Source organism: Entelurus aequoreus, linkage group LG07, assembly GCF_033978785.1.
Source record: "Entelurus aequoreus isolate RoL-2023_Sb linkage group LG07, RoL_Eaeq_v1.1, whole genome shotgun sequence".
In the NCBI taxonomy this organism is placed as follows: Eukaryota; Metazoa; Chordata; class Actinopteri; order Syngnathiformes; family Syngnathidae; genus Entelurus; species Entelurus aequoreus.
In genome coordinates, this window is record NC_084737.1 from 17,803,678 (window position 1) to 17,825,260 (window position 21,583).

A 21,583-nucleotide genomic window follows, 5' to 3' on the forward strand; every position below is an offset into this window, starting at 1 on the left:
TTGCTCAGCAACACTCGGTCGGACCACGCTTGGTTTCGAGGTCGACACACTCCTTGGCACTTTTTGCCCTGCTCCTAACCTTCCAGGAGAACTGCTATTCAATTGTAATCTTGCAGAATTAAGGCAGAACATAAAATGTGATCATTTTTGTATATTTTCACGAAAAAAGGCACGTCGATAAATAATATTGACACTAGGAAAAGGCATTGGGTGGCTCTTCTTCGTTGCTGGCAGCAGATCTCATGTCCTCCAGGACACACCTGAGGACCGCGGTCATGGACTCGTAAACGTCTCCTTCGTTGTGGTCCATCTGCGGGAAGGCCACGGCGGTTGTTACGGAACAATCAGGACAGCGATTGTGCCGGGCGAAAGTCTTCCTACCCAGGTGAACGCTTTGATGGTACGCTTCAAGAAGGCAAGGTCCACCTGCTCGGGTACGCTCAGCAGGTGAGCCATGCAGTCCAAGATGCACACGAGGGTTTCTCTGGGAGCCTGCGGAGACCAGGGGAGCAACGCTGAGTCTCGCAGGACGTGGCGTTAGAAGGTGAAGGCGTTACCTGCTCAAGTGTGTCGAGAACAGTCTGAGCGTCGGCGTTTTCAGCGTCGAGGCGCTCGGCGTCCTGGAGGCAGATGATAGGTTGTTGAAGCTGCTCTAGCCACGCCCACATCAGACCTGTGAGGATGAAAGGATCTCGCTCCATACACAACCTCTCCCACGCACCTCCTTGGTTCAACTCTGCCTGCAAACACACACTCATCATCGTTATTTACATTATTATTATTATTATTATTATTATCATTATTATTATTATTATGTCAGTTAATGCCTACACACACTCATCATCGTTATTTACATAATTATTATTGTTATATTATTATCATTATGTCATTTAATGCAAACATACATCGTTATTATTATTATTGTGTCAATTAATGCAAACACACACTCATCATCATTATTATTATTATTATTATGTCAGTTAATGCAAACATACATCGTTATTATTATTATTGTGTCAATTAATGCAAACACACTCATCATCATCATTATTATTATTATGTCAGTTAATGCAAACACACATCATTTTTATTATTATGTCAGTTAATGCAAACACACTATTATTATTATTATATATATTATGTCAGTTAATGCAAACACATCGTAATTATTATTATTATTATGTCAGTTAATGCAAAAACACTCATCATTATTATTATTATGTTAGTTAATGCAAATACACAGTCATCATCGTTATTTACATTATTATTATTATCATTATTATTATTATTATGTCAGTTAATGCAAACATACATCGTTATTATTATTATTGTGTCAATTAATGCAAACACACACTCATCATCGTTATTATTATTATGTCAGTTAATGCAAACACTCATCATCGTTATTATTATTATGTCAGTTAATGCAAACACATCATTATTATTATTATTATTATTACGTTTGTATTATTATGTCAGTTAATGCAAAAACACTCATCAGTATTATTATTATGTACACAGTCATCATCGTTATTTACATTATTATCATTATTATTATTATTATGTCAGTTAATGCAAACACTCTCATCGTTATTATTATGTCAGTTAATGCAAACACACACTCATCGTTATTTACATAATTATTATTATTATTATATTATTATCATTATGTCAGTTAATGCAAACATACATCATTATTATTATTATTATTGTGTCAATTAATGCAAACACACGCTCATCATCGTTATTATTATTATGTCAGTTAATGCAAACACTCATCATCGTTATTATTATTATGTCAGTTAATGCAAACACATCATTATTATTATTATTACGTTTGTATTATTATGTCAGTTAATGCAAACACTCTCATCATTATTATTATGTCAGTTAATGCAAACACACACACATCATCGTTATTTACATACTTATTATTATTATTATATTATTATCATTATGTCAGTTAATGCAAACATACATCGTTATTATTATTATTGTGTCAATTAATGCAAACACACACTCATCATCGTTATTATTATTATTATTATTATGTCAGTTAATGCAAACACTCATCATCGTTATTATTATTATGTCAGTTAATGCAAACACATCATTATTATTATTATTATTACGTTTGTATTATTATGTCAGTTAATGCAAAAACACTCATCAGTATTATTATTATGTTAGTTAATGCAAAGACACAGTCATCATCGTTATTTACATTATTATTATTATCATTATTATTATTATAATGTCAGTTAATGCAAACACTCTCATCGTTATTATTATGTTAGTTAATGCAAAGACACAGTCATCATCGTTATTTACATTATTATTATTATCATTATTATTATTATAATGTCAGTTAATGCAAACACTCTCATCGTTATTATTATGTCAGTTAATGCAAACACACACTCATCATCGTTATTTACATAATTTATATTATTATCATTATGTCAGTTAATGCAAACATACATCGTTATTATTATTGTGTCAATTAATGCAAACACACACTCATCGTTATTATTATTATTATTATTATGTCAGTTAATGCAAACACTCATCATTGTTATTATTATTATGTCAGTTAATGCAAACACATCATTATTATTATTATTACGTTTGTATTATTATGTCAGTTAATGCAAAAACACTCATCAGTATTATTATTATGTTAGTTAATGCAAAGACACAGTCATCATCGTTATTTACATTATTATTATTATTATCATTATTATTATTATTATGTCAGTTAATGCAAACACTCTCATCATTATTATTATGTCAGTTAATGCAAACACACACTCATCATCGTTATTTACATAATTATAATTATTATATTATTATCATTATGTCAGTTAATGCAAACATACATCGTTATTATTATTATTGTGTCAATTAATGCAAACACACACTCATCATCATTATTATTATTATTATTATGTCAGTTAATGCAAACACTCATCATCGTTATTATTATTATGTCAGTTAATGCAAACATCATTATTATTATTATTATTATTACGTTTGTATTATTATGTCAGTTAATGCAAACACACACTCATCGTTATTATTATTATTATAATTATGTCAGTTAATGCAAACACATCGTAATTATTACTATTATTATGTCAGTTAATGCAAAGACACAGTCATCATCATCATTATTACTGTACCGAGGATGTCGTTGTGGCTTGTACAGCCCTTTGAGACACTTGTGATTTAGGGCTATATAAATAAACATTAACTGATTGATTGATTGATTATTAATATTATTTAAATAGTTATTACGTTAATTAATATGTCAATGAAAACACACTCATTATCATTATTATGTCAGTTTATGCAAACACTCATCATCGTTATTATTATTAATAATAATATGTCACATTCATTATTGTAGATCATCATTATTAATAGTATTATTTAAATACTGTTGTTATTATGTTAATTCATATGTCAATGCAAACACACACTCATCATCATTATTATTATTATTATTATTATGCCAGTTAATGCAAACACAGACTCATCATCATCATTATTATTATTAATAATAATAATAATATTATTATAATGTCACATTCACTATTTTAGATAATTATTATTATTAATAGTATTATTTAAATATTGTTATTATTATATTAATATGTCAATGCAAACACACACTTGCTCTGTTAGCTCATTATCATGAATAATAATTAATATTATCATTATGTCAATTAATGAAAACATACCTTTACTCCGTTTTTCAATATTATTTTTTATTAATACGTCAATTATTCATGTCTAAATTATCAAAAATAAACGTTTTCTCTTCAAGTGTTTGATCATCAGTTTCTATTCTATGGTCATTTATATTTTATTGTGGTTTCTACTTGTATGGTCATTTCTCTCTGTGGTAATTCATGTTTGTGTGGTAATGAGTGTCTTAATTTTAGAGCTCACACGTTTTATTGTGGTTGGATGTTCCGTGCCCAAGCAATAATTCTATTTTCTTGAAAGTAATATGCCGTGTAATAAATACTCAGCATCAAATTAGCTCATTGTCACACCTCCCTAATTAGTTCTTTTTACGACGGTCCGCGTATGTTGTTTCACGCCAAGCGAGAATCTTATTGTTTTTTTAACAATCGGAGAAAAGTGGAAGCCAGTTAAAACATTTTGAGACAAAGTTGGTTTGTATTTATAAAATCGCCCTTGAAATAGTTTTTCAATGGATTTAATCCGTCAATGTCGTTTCTTGAATTGTTGACAAAATAAATCAAGATTTGATTAAAATGTTAGTTAGCTAGTTGTAGTTGGTCCAGTAGCTCCTGGTTCTTTGAGGGTGGCAAACACTTTTATTATCATGTTTCTGGAGGTTGACTTGGTAGTGAATTCAACTGTAATAAATCCTGTTTTATCCAGACCCTAAACAAAATATAATGATTTTGTTATCGATCCTTTTGTCCAAAACTTTTTTTGATCTTCTATTGTTTGTATTTTCACACAGAAGTGTGTCTTTTATTGAGAGTCAACTGATTGTCAAACTTTCTGTGATTATTATTGATGTCGTTGATGCTTGAAGCAGTTGTTAGCTAGCAAGAGCCTACGTCCGTGCTAATCGATGACTTCACAGGAATGGCACACTAACCCTCTTGGCGTGTTCCCTTCTATAATCGGACTTTGATCCTTCAGCGTTTGTGGGTTTTGCGGCTTCTAAAGCACTTGAAGAGACGCCTGTTGGCTTGACGTCATTCAAGGGAGTATGTTGACAAAGAGTTCCAGTGAGAGCGGTTCAGTTACCTGCCAGGCTAAGACTTGGTTCCTCTGCTCCTCATCTCCGTCCAGGAAAAGGTCGACTGCCAGGGCCTGTGCCACCAGCAACCTCCGGGCGTCCAGCGACAACTCGGTCTGCAGGGTGATGAAAGGCACCTCGGACTGCTCCTCCTCTTTGCAACAGGACTTCCCATTTTCCGCCAACTCTTCCCTCTGCTCTGCCTTCAACCTGGACAGCCTGCTACCTTTCTGGAGAGGACCGTTGTTTCCGAAGGACTCGCTGCGTTGCATCGATTTTTGCTTAATTTTTTCAACAACAAAGGACCCGTCCCTTTTGTCGTTCTTGACCTGCCAGAGTGATCCGGCGGAGCTGTTGGAGATGTCTGGTGTGTTACTGTTCCTCTGATCTGCAGGCTTAAAGGACTCTGATGGGGAAACGGACCTGGCCAGATTTCCCTGTGAGAGCGTGCCCAAAGGCTGCGTGAGAAGGTTGAGCTGCGAGCCCAGACGTCTCAGATCAGACTCACTGTAACTCAGACTTTTACGATGGTAGAAGATGGCTGGCTCATTAAAATGTCTGGGTAAGGTCAGGGAACCTGGCAGGCGAGGCTCCTTGGTGCAAAACTCTGGTCCAAGTTTTTCAATGATGCTCATTGTCATCTCAATATCATGGATGTCTGGTGCCTCCAGAATGTCCTCCTCAATCACTTGGCGATTCTCTGCAATATCCAACAGCAGGCGGGACACCAGTTGGACAATCTTTGGTAGGTGCCTCAGTTCTTTACGCTCAAGGCCATGCAGGATGTGTCTCTGGCGGTTCAGGTACTGGGTCAAGGTGATGGGTTCTGATCGAGGCGCAGCACAGGAAAACACGCATCTCAAAGGACAGAGGAAGCGCACAAAATCTCGTACGCAGCTTAGCTGACCCCGCGTCTGAATGGAACCTGGCCGTTTAGCCCTCACGTACAAGATAGCCTGGTTGGCTGTCATCCTGGTGGTGTAGGCCAGGAAACATGCCAAGAGCATACCTAAGGGAAAATGAGACAAACTTCACTGTGGGCTTAAGTCAGTCATGGAACCTTGAGGAGTCAGACCAGATCTGCATCCAGGTCTATGAGCATGACGAGATGAAGCTTCTAAGACAAACTGAACGCTCTGAATGAGAACATCCATAAAGGTGGATATGAATCTACCTGTTCTTCCAAGACCAGCGTGACAGTGCACAGAAACCTTTCCCTCCTGCAGTGCGAAGGCCATCACCTTCACCATGTCCAGCACCGTGGTCAGGTTGGCCACTCCGTAGTCACTCCAGCCGAAGTTGTAGAAATAAACTGCAAAACACAACAACGGGATACAGTCACCTTTCTCAGCTCAGATTGACCCAAAAACAAGCACGCATCTCGTTGTGTGGAGCTAACGGTGCAACCACAGGAGAACCAATCACTTGGGGTGTAAGACTTTGGTGAATATTCTCCAACGTAGTTCAAGGTTTGGTTCTAACTGGGGCTGTAAAGTTTAGACGATTAAAGCAAGTTTTCACTCGTTTCTTTTAACGACACTATTGTTTTCACCCGCGACAAACTGGCATGCGTCCTGTGTGACCGCCGAGCCACACCTTTGAGTGGAAGAACACGCCGCAGCCGACACTGAGCAACAAACACAGAGCAGAAACAGACAAATGAATGAAGGCTCGCCCCGCAACCCTGCCTGTGGTTCTCCCGAAAAGACCAAGACCAATCGCCACCACGAGGTGAGTCATCACCGGAGGAAGTTATGTCCCGAATGCCAGCAGCTATCTGCCAAACCACAATTGTAGTATGAGGGCGTGATTTACTAAAGGTTTGCGTGTACTCAAACAAACTTGATAGCACACAAGGCGGATCTATTAAACGTCTGCAAAGTGGATTGCGTGTGTTTAAGCGAGCAGAATAGGGCGTGCAATACATTTTGCGTCTGTCTTCATAAATATGCAGATCATCAAAATGCACAAAATACTGGGAGGACAAAATGCAAATATATTTTACAGCACACGCACTGGGATTTATCAACACTCATCTGCGTTTTGCCAGCACTATTTAGAGTACTGCCTCCCACCTGTGATAACAAAACATCACAGGTGGGAGCATGAAAATAAGAATGTGCAGTAAATGAATAGTACACGCAAAGTCCTCATTTAAATAAGGCGGTTCTGCACCACTTTTCAATTGTACACACAGTCTTAGTAGATCACGGCCACTAGTAGTACACAAATTGCACACGCTGTTTAGCGCAAAGTATTTAGATCTTCGTCAATTGGGCCCCAAGTGTTTGTGTAGTGGTTCCTTGCCTTAACTGCCTGTGCCTGGGGTTTTGTCCAAAGCATACTTGCCAACCTTGAGACCTCCGAATTCGGGAGTACTGGCGAGCGATCTCTGAATCCAGGAACATATCCTTCACGGTTTTGTTGAAAACATCCGCAAATGAGAACGGAATGTTGCTTGCAAGGTGGCCCATAATACTGCGTTGCCGACGTCTTGTGCTTCTCTGACCGTTCATGAGTGACTATATCCATTCGGCCACCGTGTTATGGGTTATAGATAAACCTATGGATAACGGAGACATATATAATAGTCTCCTTTTCAGGTGAGAGACGACGCTAAAGGCACTGCCTTTAAGGCACGCCCCCAATATTGTTTGTCCGGCTGGAAATTTTGGATATTACAACTTGCCGTAGTTTTGAAGCAATGCATGATGGGAATCTGGATGTTGTGTGTCAGTGTATTAACGTGCCGGCTGGAATAAACACACGCTGAGAAATAGCTCCGTGCCTGCCTACTTTATGGGTTATAGATAAACCTATGTGTAATATTCTTAGGTAATACGATCTCCGAGCGGTCCCTGAAGTATACACGAATACGATTGGCCCAAGGAACGAGGAACTTCCTGTTTTAGCATTGCCTGAAATGTGATGTGTTATTCCCAGGAGTCGGGAATAAAAGTACAGTTAGCAGCACGTCGTGTGTTGGTCTCAACTTATTTCCACAATACGGAACAAGACACTATGGATAACGGAGACATATATAATAGTCTCCTTTTCAGGTGAGAGACGACGCTAAAGGCAGTGCCTTTAAGGCACGCCCCAATATATTTGTCTGGCAGGAAATCGGGAGATTTTCGGGAGAATGGTTGTCCTGGGAGATTTTTGTGAGAGGCACTAAAATTCGGGAGTCTCTTGGAAAATTCGGGAGGGTTGGCAAGTATGGTCCTAAGTAAAGACATTTTTATGGCCCTATGCATTCTTGGAGCCCATTGGAGATGTGTCCAACCCCCCAGCTTATCCACGGATATGACAACAATTGCTGTGATGTTGGAAGATGACTAATTTAAATTGTATTTACTTTCCGTCAAAGGTTACTCTCCATATGGGTTCTTTGTGTGATGGTGACTGTCCAATGTTTGATCGAAACATTCCTGGTTTCGCAAATGTCACAATCAGATGAAGTGTGTTTTGGTCATCTTCCATCCTCCAACCACCCAGGAGACAGAATGGTTCCTCCTTCTTCTCACATTTCCCAAAGCAGATAAAAAAATTGTTGATCTCTCTCACTTCTTCTTCCTCTTCTTCTTTCTGTAGCAGCGCAATAGGTTATTTCGTGTAAACTAATTTGAGATCTCAATCAAATACTTCAAAAGAACTTAGTTTTCTCTGGACAGTTCTTGAAAACTTCCAAAACAACAACCAAGACACTTTCTGCAGAAATGACCAAGTGTATGTTAACACCCCTAATTCTGCGACCAATCCGTATTTTGAATTACGAGGTGGGATGCCCTAACTGCTGTGAAGACTGAGGAGGCACCCAGCAATTGTTTTGTAGTTTGATCAAATAAAGTATTAATTCCCACGTTCAGTCAGTCAGTCTTTCCCATGACTGTCAAGTCATCGGGGAGATAACTGCGATGAAGAAGCAGCCAGTCTGCTCAAGTTCCCACGGTCCTTAGCTCTGGGGTCGACAGGTCCGTCCATGTCTTGATGTTGTCTGTCCAGGATTTCCGTGGTCTTCCTCGCTTCCTTCCACCCTCTAGTGTGCCCTGCATGATGGTCTTGCACAGGTTGTCGTGGCGGCATGTGTGGCCGAACCAAGCTAATTTCCTTCTTTTGACTGTTGCGAGCAGGGGTTCTTGGTGACCAACGAGTCTTTCGACTTCACCTCGCACATACTCATGGTTTTGTGTTTGTGGTACGTTATGTTGAGTATTCTTCTGTGGCATTTGTTTTCAAGGGCTTGTATTTTTCTTTCTGATTCTACCAGGAGTGTCCAGGTCTCGCATCCCACGTTACTAGTATGAAACACTTGATCTGGCTGCGTGGAGAAGCGGGGACCGAAGTACATACAGAGAAGCGAAGTACCACTTCAACAGGGAAGTGGAGAAAGCTAAATCTGTGTACTCTAACCGTCTACAGGAACAGTTCCGCTCCAATGATTCTGCGGCAGTTTGGAGAGGTCTAAGGGCCCTTACGAACTATAAGCCCCAAACCCCCCAGGCCCTGAATGACCGGACTCTCGCTCAAGGCCTCAACACACATTACTGTCGTCATGAACGGCCTTCAGCTCATCAAAGCCATGCTCCCCCCACCATCACCCTCCCCACCAATGCCAGCACTTCATTAAAGGAGTTAAAGGACTCCAATGACATCACAGGACTCCAAAAACATCATAGGACTGTAAAGGCCCTCTCCATCAAAGAAGAGGATGTACGCCGGCAGTTCTTGAAGCTGAATACGCGGAAGGCCCCCGGGCCGGATGGTGTCTCCCCCTCCACTCTCAGACACTGTGCAGACCAGCTGGCTCCTGTCTTCACTGACATTTTTAACATCTCTCTGGAGCTATGCCGCGTGCCGTCCTGCTTTAAGACCTCTACCATTGTCCCTGTCCCCAAGAAAGCACGGATCACAGGACTAAATGACTACAGGCCGGTCGCGCTGACGTCTGTGGTCATGAAGTCCTTTGAGCGCTTGGCCCTGCCCCACCTCAAGGACATCACCGCCCCCCTCCTAGAGCCACTACAGTTCGCCTACAGAGCCAACAGGTCTGTGGATGATGCAGTGAACCTGGCCCTCCACTTCATCCTGGAGCATCTGGACTCCCCAGGAACCTACGCTAGGATCCTGTTTGTGGACTTCAGCTCTGCCTTCAACACCATCCTCCCTGGACTGCTACGAGACAAGCTCTACCAGCTCAGCGTGCCCTACTCCCTCTGCAGTTGGATCAATGACTTCCTGACAGACCGAAGACAGCACGTCCGGCTGGGGTAGATTGTCTCGGACAGTCGAACCACAAACACTGGTACTCCTCAAGGCTGAGTACTCTCCCCCTGTATACAAACTGCTGCACCTCCAGTCACCAATCCGTAAAACTGCTCAAGTTTGCGGATGACACCACCCTCATCGGGCTCATCTCGAATGGCGATTAGTCCGCCTACAGGAGAGAGGTGGACCGGCTGAGGTCCTGGTGCAGCCTCAACAACCTGGAGCTGAACGCCCAGAAAACAGTGGAGATGATCATGGACTTCAGGAAAGTCACAGCCCCACCATCCCCCCTCACCCTGATTGACTCTTCCACCCCCGTCCCCATTGTGGACTCCTTCCGTTTCTTGGGCACCACCATCACCCAGGACCTCAAGTGGGAGCCGACCATCAGCTCCCTCATCAAGAAGGCCCAGTAGAGGATGTATTTCCTGCGGCAGCTGAGGAAACTTAAGGTGCCGACCGAGATGCTGGTGCAGTTTTACTCAGCCATCATAGAGTCCATCCTGACCTCCTCCATCACAGTGTGGTTCCCCGGCGCCACAGTCCAGGATAAGAATAGACTGCAGCGCATCGTACGTGCTGCTGAGAAGGTGATTGACTGCAAGCTCCCATCCCTCCAGGACTTGTTCTCCTCCAGGACCAGGAGGCGTGTGGGTCGGATCACAGCCGACTCTTCTCACCCTGGACACACACTATTCTCCCCTCTCCCCTCAGGCAGGAGACTACGCTCCATCCAGACCCACACCTCCCGCCACCTGAACAGTTTTTTTCCCCTCGGCCATCAGGCAAATGAACAATAACTCCTAACAGTAGCTCCTTGAATTCCTTGAATTCCTTCTAAGTCTATCTGATAGCTGAGTTACAGCTCTTTTTATTACCAAATATGTGTTATATGTGTTTTATGTTGCACGATTGCACCAAGAAAAATTTCTAGTTTGTGAACCCGTTCTCAAACAATGGCAATAAAACTATTCTGATTCCGATTCTGATCTGTCTAAGGTACACTTATAAAACACTTTCATCTACCTGTGATTAATTGTGAAGCACCATTTGAAAGTTCGACAGCCCTACATCCAACTAACGTTGGGTAACTTTTAGAACTCTGCGTTAGTCCTTACTGTTGTTTCTCATGAAAGCCTCTGGGTTGTAGGAGAAGCCGCTTTCTGGCTCCAGAGGATTTCCACAGCTGGCATGTTCACCTGGTATCTGCAGGTTGATCACCGTTTTGATGCCGTGCCTTGAGACAAGCACACACTTGGTGAACAAACACTCATTTTGATGCAATGAAAGTATTTTTTTTATACACCCCACACCTTCTGAATTGCTCAATGATGTTGTATTTTTCAATGATCTCAGTTGAAGGTCTGGACATAGCAAGGAGATTATCTGTCACCCTAAAACGACATGAAGGTGTTGGCCTCCAGAAGACACTGATGGTGAGGTGGGACCTTGTGTACCATGAAGAGTAGAGGCCTTGAATAGCCTGCTGGTCTTCACGCCAGGAGTCTGGGTTGTCGTACTTGCAGTGCCGGCCTCCACAGCCAATAGAACATTGCATTTCTGCTGGTAGAACGTAGCGTATGGCCTCTCCGATGATGGTGTATTTTGCCCTGGGAGCTCGGACTGCACAAGGAGAAATGACTCACTGAAGCAATTCCGCAGCTGAGCAATATGCATTCTTCTAAACTCTTTGGAAGTAGCACAAGTTCCAAAATAAAGTATTCAATTGGTCTTGTTTTAAACGCCACCATGATTAAGATAATCACTGTTAAATGCTCTTTAGAGGTGTCTAATCCTTTCTGCATGTTCGTCATCAGTAAAAATAGCTGCCGCTACCTGTAGCGCATTTAAATGTGGTGTACTTCAAAGTAAGTCGAATAACTTACGGAACTCCATCAGAGCACCGCCGCTTGAGTTTTCATGGACAGACATAGGAGTCTCCACTTGGGCTGACGTCTACAGTCATAGCAGAGTCTGGACACACAAAACCTGCATCAGACCTGAAATACTGCAGTGCAGTACTGGAGTACAACCTGTAATACTGCAATACAGTACTGGAGTAACACCTGTAATATTACAATACAGTACTGGAGTACAACATGTAATACTGCAATACAGTACTGGAGTACAACCTGTAATACTGCATTACAGCACTGGACTACAACCTATAATACTGTAATACAGCACTAGAGTACAACCTGTAATACTGCAATACAGTACTGGAGTACAACATGGAATACTGCAATATAGTACTGGAGTACAACTTGTAATACTGCAATACAGTACTGGAGTGCAACCTGTAATACTGCAATATAGCACTGGAGTACAACTTGTAATACTGCAATACAGTACTGGAGTACAACCTGTAATACTGCAATACAGTACTGGAGTACAACCTGTAATATTGCAATACAGTACTGGAGTACAACATGTAATACTGCAATACAGTACTGGAGTACAACCTGTAATATTGCAATACAGTACTGGAGTACAACATGTAATACTGCAATACAGTACTGGAGTACAACCTGTAATACTGCATTACAGCACTGGACTACAACCTATAATACTGTAATACAGCACTAGAGTACAACCTGTAATACTGCAATACAGTACTGGAGTACAACCTGTAATACTGCATTACAGCACTGGAGTACAACATGTAATACTGCAATACAGTACTGGAGTACAACATGTAATACTGCAATATAGCACTGGAGTACAACATGTAATACTGCAATACAGCACTGGAGTACAACCCATGATACTGGAATACAGCACTAGAGTACAACCTGTAATACTGCAGTACAATACTGGAGTACAACCTGTAATACTGCAATATAGCACTGGAGTACAACTTGTAATACTGCAATACAGTACTGGAGTACAACCTGTAATACTGCAATACAGTACTGGAGTACAACCTGTAATATTGCAATACAGTACTGGAGTACAACATGTAATACTGCAATACAGTACTGGAGTACAACCTGTAATATTGCAATACAGTACTGGAGTACAACATGTAATACTGCAATACAGTACTGGAGTACAACCTGTAATACTGCATTACAGCACTGGACTACAACCTATAATACTGTAATACAGCACTAGAGTACAACCTGTAATACTGCAATACAGTACTGGAGTACAACCTGTAATACTGCATTACAGCACTGGAGTACAACCTGTAATACCGCAATACAGTACTGGAGTACAACCTGTAATACTGCATTACAGCACTGGAGTACAACATGTAATACTGCAATACAGTACTGGAGTACAACATGTAATACTGCAATATAGCACTGGAGTACAACTTGTAATACTGCAATACAGCACTGGAGTACAACCCATGATACTGGAATACAGCACTAGAGTACAACCTGTAATACTGCAGTACAATACTGGAGTACAACCTGTAATACTGCAGTACAATGCTGGAGTAAAACCTGTAATACTGGAATACAACATGTAATACTGCAATACAGTACTGAAGTACAACCTGTAATACTGCATTACAGCACTGGAGTACAACCTATAATACTGCAATACAGCACTAGAGTACAACCTTTAATACTGCAGTACAATACTGGCATACAACGTGTAATACTGCAATATAGCACTGGAGTACAACCTGTAATACTGCAGTACAATGCTGGAGTAAAACCTATAATACTGGAATACAACATGTGATACTGCAATACAGTACTGGAGTACAACCTGTAATACTGCATTACAGCACTGGAGTACAACCTATAATACTGCAATACAGCACTAGAGTACAACCTGTAATACCGCAGTACAATACTGGAGTACAACCTGTAATACCGCAGTACAATGCTGGAGTAAAACCTGTAATACTGGAATACAACCTGTAATACTGCAATATAGCACTGGAATAAAACCTGTAATACTGCAGTTCAATGCTGGAGTAAAACCTGTAATACTGGAATACAACCTGTAATACTGCAATATAGCACTGGAGTACAACCTGTAATACTGCAGTACAATACTGCGTATCCACACAGACCACGAGTGAACTCACTTGGATCTTCAAGTTGGAGATTTGAACAAACCGATAACAATGATGCGAAGCGACCGGCGTGTAACGTGAACCTGGTCCATTAGACAAATCTAACAACATGTAACTCTAACGACATGTAAATCCAAGCACATGTAACTCTTAACGACATGTAAATCCAAGCACATGTAAATCTAACGACATGTAAAAAGCAAAGTGAGAAGATGATTTACCTTCCAGGTGAGTCAAAGAAGTGTCATCAAGCTGCAGAGCTCTGACGTTGCCACTCCCTCCTCAGCTCTGTGGAAAGTCAATCCTTTGGCCTCGCTTGATTTGATTCGCCTCAGATTATCTCCGGCGGGGCGGGGCGGGGCGCGAGGACATTGCGCCGTCTCAAAGCCGTCCACCTCATCGCGATGACGGGTTGAGGCCGGGAATAACGGGAGATGGTTTGAAAAAGTAGAACAAATGGAAAAAAACAAGTCTTTGCTGGGGTTCAGTGGAAGACCAGAGCGTTGGTCTATTCCGTCTTCTCTTGGATTAGACCTCTAATCTTATTAGAGTATAAAAGAGTACCACTCCTCTTTTATGTCAGCATCAACTAATGTCCTCAGATTGCATTTTAAAATCATCTACAAACACGATCACCATTTGGTCAGTTCCATGTTCTTGTATCTATGAAGATGTACTTCCATCTTTCTGATTCCATGCTCATGGTCTATAAATAGATACAAGGAAGGAGGTGACATAGCAAGGAGATACATTCTGATTGGCTTACCCTTGGTCTTGCTAAAGCTGGTTAGGGTTCAGGTTAGTGATGGACAGGATTTGGAAAAAAACCAATAAGCCCATGCAGTGCAGAAGAAAATGCTGCCAGTTACATCTTGGACATGTTCTTTTTAGGTGCGGAACAATCAATATCGTTCATTGGAAACCACCAATCAGTTAGATACTCCATGTGGTGCAGGAAGGAACCGATTACCGTTGAGAGTGTCATATGTGAAAGATACCTCCAACACCAACATGATGACTGGCCATACTTGCCAACCTTGAGACCTCCGATTTCGGGTGGTGGTTGGGGGCGTGGTTAAGAGGGGAGGAGTATATTTACAGCTAGAATTCACCAAGTCAAGTATTTCATATATATATATATATATATATACATCCTGAAAATATGCAAACAAAAATGTGTTTAGATAATCGATACTTCAAACTTGCATAAATAAATCTTAAGGAATATAACATAACTTGGCTTCTGAGAGCTTCAAAATGTAATGAATAAAATGCTAAAGTTGTTGATAAACAAGCAATTATTTTAATAATTAAATATGGTCATTTTAAATGAATTATTATGATCATTTAAAAATTAATTATTTCAAATGTGTTTGTTTTAATTTATAATTCTATGGCTAGTTGTAATAAGGAGTCAGAAAAAATACAAATAAAAATACAATAAATTTTGATGTTTTTAGCAAAATATAGTAAAAATGTATTTAGTTGTTTTTTTTTTTTAATTAATAAATATATTTATTTTTAGGTAAGATAAACATAATAATACAATGTATCTCTAGTCTGGATGATTTAGTTCTTGTCACCCTGTTGTCCTCCCGTCTCTTCCCCAAGGATGGCTCCATGAGCTGGGCAAACGCCTGGAGATGCCCTACGTCAACAACACGGTCAGCTCGTACATCGCCGCCCTCTACTTCACCCTCAGCAGCCTAACCGGCGTCGGCTTTGGCAACGTGTGCGCCAACACGGACGCCGAGAAGATCTTCTCCATCTGCACCATGCTCATCGGCGGTATGCCGGACGCCTCGTACGGAATAGCGTGATCAGGCAGGCACGCTGTTTATATCGTGGGAAAGCGGACGTGAAAAAAGGCTGTCCTCACTCAGATCCGCTTGGAGCTAGAGGGGGCGTGGCCTCCAGCTCCGGCTGAAAATCGGGAGATTTTGGGGAGAATATTTGTCCCGGGAGGTTTTCGGGAGAGGCGCTGAATTTCGGGAGTCTCCCGGAAAATTCGGGAGGGTTGACAAGTATGTGACTGGCATAGGTTTGTCAACTTCAAGGAGGCTTTGGACAGGGCCTCAAAAGGGAGGTTTGAGCCAGTTCCGTCCCGCGCCTGCCTTCTCACTTTAAGAGTTAACTTATTTTGTCTTGTTTTTAGATCTCTCTCTTGCGTTATAAGGGCTGGTCTCCTAGAGCAGGGGTCGGCAACCCGCGGCTCCGGAGCCGCATGCGGCTCCTTGACCACTCTGATGCGGCTCAGCTACATACATGCCGACCCCCCCCAATTTTCCCAGGAGACTTATGGATCTCAGTGTCTCTCATAGATTACTCCCAGGGAAAAACTAATCCTATTTACACTCTAATTACTAAATAAAGGGCATGCCCTAATTGCACTGCAGTAATTGTCCTCTATAGCATTTACATACAGCGTGCCAGTCCAGCCACATGTTGCATGTTGTTATTACTTGCACACACAGGAGACAGCAAAGCATACTTACTCATCAGCCACACAGCTTACACTGACGGTAGCCGTATCAAACAACTTTAACATTGTTACATTACAAATATGCGCCACACTGTGAACCCACACCAAAAAAGAATGAAAAACACATTTCTGGAGAACATCCCACCGTAACACAACATAAACACAACACAACCATTACCCAGAATCCCATGCAGCCCTAACTCTTCCGGTCTACATTATACACCCCCGCTACCACCAAATCCCCCCACACATCAACCCCCCCCCCCCTCTCCTTGCGCTGGTTGAGCGGAAGAGTTAGGGCTGCATGGGATTCTGGGTATTGGTACCGTCAGTGTAAGATGTGTGGCTGCTGATGTAGTACGCCTTGCTGTCACTTACGTGAGCAAGCTGAAATTGCATTCTACGTGTGGTCGAGCAGGTACACTGTTAGGGCAGACTGTAGAGGGCGCCAAATGCAGTGTCATCACGCTCTGATGTTTGGGAGTCTCCCGGGAAAAATGAGAGGGTTGGCAAGTATGACGCTATCAAGCGCCATTCATTCAAAACTCGCGCCATTCATTCAAAACTCGCGGGCTGCACTAACATCAAATTTCCACATTAAAGTGCGTGCCGGTGCGTGTGTCGGAGACCCCTGATTAACATAGCACAAAGCATTTAAGCTTTGTATGCTGTGTTTTTCATTTTAAATTTTTAGAAAATTTTTGTGGCTCCCATTACTTTCTTTAATTTGTGAAACTTGCCAAAATGGCTCTTTGAGTGGTAAAGGTTGCCGACCCCTGTCCTAGAGCTTTCGTAAAACTTGGCCAAGTACTATTGTGTCTCGGTGGTCCTTTTTACTCGACATATATGTCATCCAAAAGAACTTGGGAGTGACCAGTGTGTTTTACTCCCTGAAAGGAAGACGGGTGCACCATCGCTGTTGTACGACGAAGCCTCAGGTGGAGTTCTTCTGAACAACATTCTGTCGGCGACTGCTTACGTCCAGTTGACTACGTCATCTCCTCTCTAGCATTCCATTCAATGTCTTCTTGCAAAGAAGACGCCTTGGAAGACCAATCACATGTCTAAGATTGGCAAATGACATTGATAGTGAAGTGGAACCGGCCGGCTGGTTCCACCATCTTGTGAAAGAAATCCTACGGCGTGAAAACAAAGTATGAAAAACAACACTAAAGGCATCAGCTGTAGAATCAAAGTGGGCGAGATCACCTTGGAAACAGTCAAGACCTTCAAATATCTGGGCTCCCATCATTTTGGGAGAAGGCTCCAAACCTGGAGTTGTGACAAATTTGTTTGGAAAGACAAGAACATTAGTCCATTTGATGCGGTTCCTTGCCTCATCAGCGTTCTAGACCCTCACAATAGAACTTGATGAGAAGATTTTGGCAATGGAGATGCGATGCTGCAGAAACATGTTGAGCATCCACTACAGGGAGCACCGTACAAATGATGAAGATTAAGATCAAGGGATCAGTCGTACCGCACAGCTGTTAAAGGCCTACTGAAATGAATTTTTTTTTTTTTTTAAACGGGGATAGCAGATCCATTCTATGTGTCATACTTGATCATTTCGCGATATTGCCATATTTTTGCTGAAAGGATTTAGTAGAGAACATCGACGATAAAGTTCGCAACTTTTGGTCGCTGATAAAAAAAAAGCCTTGCCTGTACCGGAAGTAGCGTGACGTCGCAGGTTGAAAGGCTCCTCACATTTCCCCATTGTTTACACCAGCAGCGAGAGCGATTGGGACCGAGAAAGCGACGATTACCCCATTAATTTGAGCGAGGATGAAAGATTTGTGGATGAGGAACGTGAGAGTGAAGGACTAGGGTGCAGTGCAGGATGTATCTTTTTTCGCTCTGACCGTAACTTAGGTATAAGGGCTCATTGGATTCCACACTTTCTCCTTTTTCTATTGTGGATCACGGATTTATATTTTAAACCACCTCGGATACTATATCCTCTTGAAAATGAGAGTCGAGAACGCGAAATGGACATTCACAGTGACTTTTATCTCCACGACAATACATCGGCGAAGCACTTTAGCCACGGAGCTAACGTGATAGCATCGGGCTTAACTGCAGATAGAAACAAAAGAAATAAACCCCTGACTGGAAGGATAGACAGAAAATCAACAATACTATTAAACCATGGACCTGGACACGGTTAATGCTTTCCAGCCTGGCAAAGCTTAACAATGCTGTTGCTAACGACGCCATTGAAGCTAACTTATCTATGGGACCTCACAGAGCTATGCTAAAAACATTAGCTATCCACCTACGCCAGCTAGCCCTCATCTGCTCATCAACACCAGTGCTCACCTGCCTTCCAGCGATCGACGGAGCGACGAAGGACTTCACCCGATCATCGATGCGGTCGGCGGCTAGCGTCGGATAGCGCGTCTGCTATCCAAGTCAAAGTCCTCCTGGTTGTGTTGCTGCAGCCAGCCGCTAATACACCGATCCCACCTACAGCTTTCTTCTTTGCAGTCTTCATTGTTCATTAAACAAATTGCACAAGATTCACCAACACAGATGTCCAGAATACTGTGGAATTTTGCGATGAAAACAGAGCTTTTTGTATTGGATACAATGGTGTCCGAATACTTCCGTTTCAACCATTGACGTCACGCGCATATGTCATCATACATAGACGTTTTCAACCGGAAGTTTCGCGGGAAATTTAAAATTGCACTTTATAAGTTAACCCGGCCGTATTGGCATGTGTTGCAATGTTAAGATTTCATCATTGATATATAAACCATCAGACTGCGTGGTCGGTAGTAGTGGGTTTCAGTAGGCCTTTAAATGTAAAAGCTAAGGTGGTACGGACATGTTTCCTCCTCAGCAGGCCTTGCGAAGACTATCCTGCAAGGAACAGGCCAAGGAAGCTGCAGAAGAGGACGACGGAGAAAAGATGGGAAGATAACGTCAGAGAACGGACTGCAATAGACCTTGCAAAAGACCTGAGGGAAGTGAAGGGCTAAGACGGTGGAGAACGCTGATGGCATTGTCTTTAAGTGTGCAAGTGAAGCAAAGAAAATATTCCAAATAAATGTACTTATTTTGGATTGGACAACTCTCATTTGACATCAAGACATCAAACATGATGAACGATGTTAAAGAACCTCAAAGGCACAATAATACTAAGAACATGTCCGTTCCATAAACAGCAATAGGACAAAAAACAAGGACTGTGCTAACTGTTTTATTCTTAACACTTTATGTTGGCCTCGAATGCAAACAATTTATCAAATACAAAACCCTAAACCAGTGAAGTTGGCACGTTGTGTAAATGTTAAATAAAAACAGAATACAATGATTTGCAAATCCTTTTCAACTTCTATTCAATTGAATAGACTGCAAAGACAGGATACTTAACGTTCAAACTGGAAAACATTGTTATTTTTTGCAAATATTAGCTCATTTGGAATTTGATGCCTGCAACATGTTTCAAAAAAGCTGGCACAAGTGGCAAACAAGACTGAGAAAGTTGAGGAATGCTCATCAAACACTTATTTTGGAACATCCCACAGGTGAACAGGCTAATTGGGAACAGGTGGGTGCCATGATTGGGTATAAAAGCTGCTTCCATAAAATGCTCAGTCATTTACAAACAAGGATGGGGCGAGGGTCACCCCTTTGTCAACAAATGCGTGAGCAAATTGTCCAACAGTTTAAGAACAACATTTCTCAATGAGCTATTGCAAGGAATTTTGGGATTTCACCATCTACGGTCCGTAATATCATCAAAAGATTCAGAGAATCTGGAGAAATCACTGCACGTAATCGGCAAGGCCGAAAACCAACATTAAAGGCTCTTGACTTTTGATCCCTCAGGCTGTACTGCACCAAAAAGCGACATCGGTGTGTAAAGGATATCACCACATGGGCTCAGGAACACTTCAGAAAACCACTGTCAGTAACTGCAGTTCGTCAATACATCTGTAAGTGCAAGTTAAAACTCTACTATGCAAAGCGAAAGCCATTTATCAACAACACCCCGAAACGCCGCCGGCTTTGCTGGGCCCACGCTCATCTAAGATGGACTGATGCAAAGTGGAAAAGTGTTCTGTGGTCTGAAAAATCCACACTTCAAATTGTTTTTGGAAACTGTGGACGTTGTGTCCTCCGGAACAAAGAAGAAAAGGACCATCTGGATTGTTTTAAGCGCAAAGTTCAAAAGCCAGCATCTGTGATGGTATGGGGGTGTATTAGTGCCCAAAGCATGGGTAACTTACACATCAGTGAAGGCACCATTAAAAAGTTCAAGTACCAATGATTGTCACACGCACACTAGGTGTGGTGAAATTATCCTCTGCATTTGACCCATCACCCTTGATCACCCCTTGGGAGGTAATGGGAGCAGTGAGCAGCAGCGGTGGCCACGCCTGGGAATCATTTTGGTGATTTAACCCCCAATTCCGACCCTTGTTTGGTGTTAAGCAGGGAGGTAACGGGTCCCATTTTATAGTCTTTGGTATGACTCGGCCTGGGTTTTGTGCTGAAAGGTACATACAGGTTTTGGAGCAACATATGTTGCCATCCAAGCAGCGTTGTCATGGACGCCCCTGCTTATTTCAGCAAGACAATGCCAAGCCACGTGGTACGACAGCGTTGCTTCATAGTAAAAGAGTGCGGGTACTAGACTGGCCTGCCTGTAGTCCAGACCTGTCTCCCATTGAAAATGTGTGGCGCATTATGAAGCCTAAAATACCACAACGGTGACCCCCGGACTGTTGAACAATTTAAGCTGTACATCAAGCAAGAATGGGAAATAATTCCACCTAAAAAGCTACAACAATTGTTCTCCACAGTTCCCAAACGTTGACTGAGTGTTGTTAAAAGGAAAGGCCATGTAACACAGTGGTAAAAATGCCCCTGTGCCAACTTTTTTGCAATGTGTTGCTGCCATTCAATTCTAAGTTAATGCTTGTTTGCAAAAAAACATTTCGTTTCTCAGTTGGAACATTAAATATCTTGTCTTTGCAGTCTATTCAATTGAATGTAA

General features: G+C 41.8%; 2 protein-coding genes across 3 annotated transcripts in view; one reads left to right on the forward strand and one right to left on the reverse strand.

Moving 5' to 3' along the window:
* The window catches only part of LOC133653464 (F-box/WD repeat-containing protein 12-like), a 35,326-nt gene extending 19,597 nt beyond the window's left edge, over window positions 1-15,729 (forward strand). The window contains exon 11 of one of the 2 annotated variants that reach the window (XM_062052757.1): window positions 15,702-15,729. In XM_062052757.1, the coding sequence (XP_061908741.1) occupies window positions 15,702-15,714 (13 nt within the window). In that variant the 3' untranslated portion in view covers window positions 15,715-15,729. Of the gene's footprint in view, window positions 1-9,056; window positions 9,349-15,701 lie in introns of those variants that run through there. The other variant, XM_062052755.1, reaches the window with a different exon arrangement.
* Window positions 1-16,740, reverse strand: part of ptpdc1b (protein tyrosine phosphatase domain containing 1b) — a 16,806-nt gene extending 66 nt beyond the window's left edge. The window contains exons 1-10 of the mRNA XM_062052754.1: window positions 14,312-16,740; window positions 11,941-12,028; window positions 11,512-11,677; window positions 11,368-11,448; window positions 11,173-11,291; window positions 5,961-6,098; window positions 4,795-5,795; window positions 558-740; window positions 382-492; window positions 1-310 (exon numbers count right to left, since the gene is read on the reverse strand). The exon at window positions 1-310 is cut by the window's left edge and continues 66 nt beyond it. Coding sequence (XP_061908738.1) covers window positions 194-310; window positions 382-492; window positions 558-740; window positions 4,795-5,795; window positions 5,961-6,098; window positions 11,173-11,291; window positions 11,368-11,448; window positions 11,512-11,677; window positions 11,941-11,986 — 1,962 coding nt within the window. The 5' untranslated portion in view covers window positions 11,987-12,028; window positions 14,312-16,740 and the 3' untranslated portion in view covers window positions 1-193. The remainder of the gene's footprint in view (window positions 311-381; window positions 493-557; window positions 741-4,794; window positions 5,796-5,960; window positions 6,099-11,172; window positions 11,292-11,367; window positions 11,449-11,511; window positions 11,678-11,940; window positions 12,029-14,311) is intronic.
* Between the last annotated feature and the right edge of the window lie 4,843 nt (window positions 16,741-21,583).